General features: G+C 28.2%; 2 protein-coding genes across 2 annotated transcripts in view; both read right to left on the minus strand.

Annotated features, from left to right (window-relative positions):
- Positions 1–533, minus strand: part of NAEGRDRAFT_66758 (uncharacterized protein) — a gene marked incomplete at both ends in the record, with an annotated part of 1,138 nt that extends 605 nt beyond the window's left edge. The window contains one exon of the mRNA XM_002678211.1: positions 8–533. Within this exon, the coding sequence (XP_002678257.1) occupies positions 8–533 (526 nt within the window). The remainder of the gene's footprint in view (positions 1–7) is intronic.
- A 1,320-nt stretch (positions 534–1,853) lies between these two features.
- On the minus strand, positions 1,854–2,678 carry NAEGRDRAFT_66759 (anaphase promoting complex subunit 10; the record flags this gene model as incomplete). Its single annotated transcript, XM_002678212.1, has 1 exon — positions 1,854–2,678. One exon carries the CDS (start codon positions 2,676–2,678, stop codon positions 1,854–1,856), a length of 825 nt encoding a protein of 274 aa, XP_002678258.1.
- Positions 2,679–2,873: the final 195 nt, after the last annotated feature.

Genomic DNA, 2,873 nt, shown 5'->3' on the forward strand with positions numbered 1-2,873 from the left:
GCATCACGAATTTTATCCATTTCTTCTTTTTGTTCATTATTATTATTATTACTATTAATATTATTATTATTATTATGATTATTATTAAAAAGATCCAAGGCTTGTAATTGTACATTGTATGGATTTAAAAACATTTCAAAGGCTTTTGTTAAACCATCTTGAGAACCACTTGTACAAATAACATCCCACAATTGTTTGTTTTCATCGGATGGTAATTGATGAGTTACTTGTTGATGTTTTCTCATATATTGTGTGAGTGAAGGTAAACCTTGACTTGGATGATATTGTAATCCATCACTTAATTCTTTACCTCCAATTTCTAGGCTTGTTTGATTATTTAAATCAACTTTAATAGATTGAAATGGAAATGTTTGAGAGTTTGGTAAACCACCTGCAAGTGAAATCATACCAGGTAAATTCATAATTGGCATGAGTGCACGAATTGGACTTGGTTTTCTCAATTTTGAAATTACTGAAAAGAATGGTGTAAAATCTGTGATACGATTCACTGCTGCTGTTGTTGTTGAGGCCATTTTTTTAATTTGTTTTTTTCAAAGGCTATGAAAAATCAAAAAAGGTTAGATTCACTTATTTGTCAATGATGTTGAATTCTCTGAGTTATTGTTGGTGAAGAGTTAAGGGAATTAAATTGAGTTCAGGTGGTCCAGAATCCTTAATTTTTGTTTTGTTTCTATCAGGCTATAAATGATGTTTGGCGCCAAAATCAACTACAAAAAAAATGAGCAGAAACGACTATTATGATTCTGATGAGGAAGTAATTGAAGAAAACAACACAATGGTGACCAATAAGAGAATGAGCAAGGAAGATGTGGATCATATCATTGAGGAAATAAAGGCTCATTTAGGAGAGTTGTGTTTATCAAGAACAGGTCTCGGACACATCTTTGCTTCTTTAGATTTATCGGTAGGTTTTATCAAGCAATGATGAAATTGATAACTTATTAAAATTGTGTAGAACTTGAAAATATCAAATATTAGTGATGGATTTATTATTTCGGAATTTTATCCTCAATTACAAAATATTAATCTAAGTGGAAATGAATTAACTAGTTTAGAATGTTTGACCAATTTAAAAACACTTGTAAAATTGAATGCTTCAAATAATAATTTAGAAACACTACTTGATTTTATTATTGATAAAAATCCACTCAAGGTCTTTTTAGCTGAAGCAAATTTTGAAAATAATTCTCTTTCTAGATTTGATACTAATTTACATCAATTCTCAATTTCATTGAAAAGATTGAATATTTCTAATAATTCTATTAATTATGATTTATCAGAATTAAATACATTATCTAATTTAATAGAATTGAATATTTCTAATAATCAAATTACTCATCTCAATCTTTCCAAATTGAAATATTTAAAGATTTTAAATGCAGAAAGGAATAACATTAATTCAGTTACAGGTATATGTCCAGATTCACTTCAACAATTAAATTTGAAAGAAAATTCTCTATCAAAACTATCAGAATTTCAAGTATTTAAATATTTGTATAGATTAAATTTAGATAATAATCAAATTAATGATTTTAATGAATTGAGTTATTTAAATAATTTAAGTTATCTATATGAAATATCATTACTTGGTAATACATTTGATTTTGGTCAAAGTACATTGGAAGAAATTGCCAATATTTACAAAAATTCAATTCTCTATCAAATACCACAAATTGTTGTTTTGGATGAATTTGAAGTGAGTAGTGAAGAGAAGGTTAGAGCTAAAATATATATTGAAACCATTGTTGAAAATATTCAATTAGCAGAGGCAGCAGAAGCAGCAGTAGCAACAATAGGTGAATCCAATCCTGCAAATAATGAAGGTAATTAATTTATCTTAATGTACTAAACATTGAAAATTGTAAAGTATCAAATTGATTTGAAGCATTTGAATTATTTAAAGATAAATCTATTGGATTAATATTTGAAGAATGATCTAAATGTTCAACTGGACCATAAACTTTAACTTGTCTCACATGAGTATCTCTACCATTTTGATGATTTTGTGAAATTACAATTTGTAACATGTTACATCTACAATGTTCCAATAAATCTTTTTCTGAACTATTTAACATGTTAATATTTACATAACCAACTGGTTCTTCTAATTCAATAGTTTTAATTTGTATCAAATCATGAAAATTACTTCCACATTTAATACTAATAACTTGTGGTGTATAGGATTCATCTTTTTTATAATCCAAATATATTGCTACTTCTTGTATGGTTAATACTTTATGAAATTGTATATTAATTGTATGTGGTTGTGGTCCATCTGATTGCCAATAGGTTTCTAAATTATCATCTCTCAATTCTTCAACTCCATTTCCTTGTTTTGCTGTTGATACACTCCACACTGCATATTTACCAATTTCTATTAGTGATGAATGTTGTTGTTGTTGTTGTTGATTGGAATTGGAATTGGAATTGGAATTTTTATTATAGGAAGGAATTGAATGATTGTTGGAGTCTTCATGTTGTTGTGATGGAGGTAGAAAAGATGAATCGGTACTCAAAATGTTTAGAAATATATTATCAAAAGTATGATCCAATACATTTGTTGTATTACCACTACCACTACTACTTGATGATGATGAATTGGTGGTAGTAGTAGCTGAAGATGTTTGAACTGAAGAGAATTGAGCAAGCCTAAACATTTTTTATTTAAATACGACGATGAAAAAAATACCTCAACAAGACCATCCTCCGGATACGGAAGGGAGTAATTTGCTTGCTGACAGGATTTTTGTGTTAGAGAGAGCAATTGAAACCTACCAAAAGGAAAACAATAATCTCCGTGACTATCTTCAACAACTTGTAAATATATGTAATGGTCACCCGTTATGAATAAT

The sequence above is a fragment of the Naegleria gruberi genome, assembly GCF_000004985.1.
Source record: "Naegleria gruberi genomic scaffold NAEGRscaffold_19, whole genome shotgun sequence".
NCBI lineage: Eukaryota > Heterolobosea > Eutetramitea > Acrasida > Naegleriidae > Naegleria > Naegleria gruberi.